The 703-nt window shown below is 73.7% G+C and overlaps 1 protein-coding gene across 1 annotated transcript in view; it reads left to right on the plus strand.

Annotated features, from left to right (window-relative positions):
- The first annotated feature begins 466 nt into the window (after window positions 1–466).
- The window catches only part of Slc15a4 (solute carrier family 15 member 4), a 23417-nt gene continuing 23180 nt past the window's right edge, over window positions 467–703 (plus strand). Inside the window, 3 exon segments of the mRNA XM_015505616.2 lie at window positions 467–602; window positions 605–658; window positions 661–703. The exon segment at window positions 661–703 is cut by the window's right edge and continues 5 nt beyond it. Coding sequence (XP_015361102.1) covers window positions 482–602; window positions 605–658; window positions 661–703 — 218 coding nt within the window. The 5' untranslated portion in view covers window positions 467–481.

The following is a 703-nucleotide window of genomic DNA, read 5'->3' on the forward strand; positions in this document are numbered from 1 at the left end:
GGAAGCGTGAGAACGTGACAGGGGTGGTCTGGGGCAGTGACAGGGTGGTCTGGGGAAATCTCCGGTAAGACCTGAAACAGGTGGAGCGGTGGCTCTCCGTGGGGCAAGTAGCCGCTGAGGGGTGCTGGGGCGACGTCGGGGTCGTCTTAGGCTGCACAGCCTGGAGCGGCGGGGTGAAGCTGACATCAGGGCATGGCGAGGCCAGGGAGCGCCCGGAGGACGCGGCCAACCGCGGTTCCCCGCCGCCCCGCGAGAGTCCTCCAGGCGGTGGCATCAAACGCGCCAGGGAAGCCTGACCCGCTCTCCGCAAGCCCCAGCCGGCCGGCCCGACACTTCGGCGCAAGCTCCGCAGCCCGCCTCCGCGACTTCCGGGGCGGGACCGGAAGCGATCCCGCCCAATGGGGCGGTGCGACCCGGCGGTCTAGCACTGGGGTGGCGCGGGGCCTTTCGGGAGCGGCCGGCGGCCGGAGCGGCGCGACGCATGGAGGGCGCCGGCGAGCGGGCGCCGCTGCTGGGCGTGCGGCGGGCGGCTGCCGGGGCGTTCGCTGGCCGGCGCGCGGCGTGCGGGGCCGTGCTGCTGACCGAGCTGCTGGAGCGCGCCGCCTCTACGGCGTCACGTCCAACCTGGTGCTGTTCCTGAACGGCGCGCCCTTCGGCTGGGAGGCGCTCAGGCCAGCCAGGCGCTGCTGCTCTTCATGGGCCT

Source organism: Marmota marmota, unplaced genomic scaffold, assembly GCF_001458135.2.
Source record: "Marmota marmota marmota unplaced genomic scaffold, marMar, whole genome shotgun sequence".
Taxonomy (NCBI): domain Eukaryota; kingdom Metazoa; phylum Chordata; class Mammalia; order Rodentia; family Sciuridae; genus Marmota; species Marmota marmota.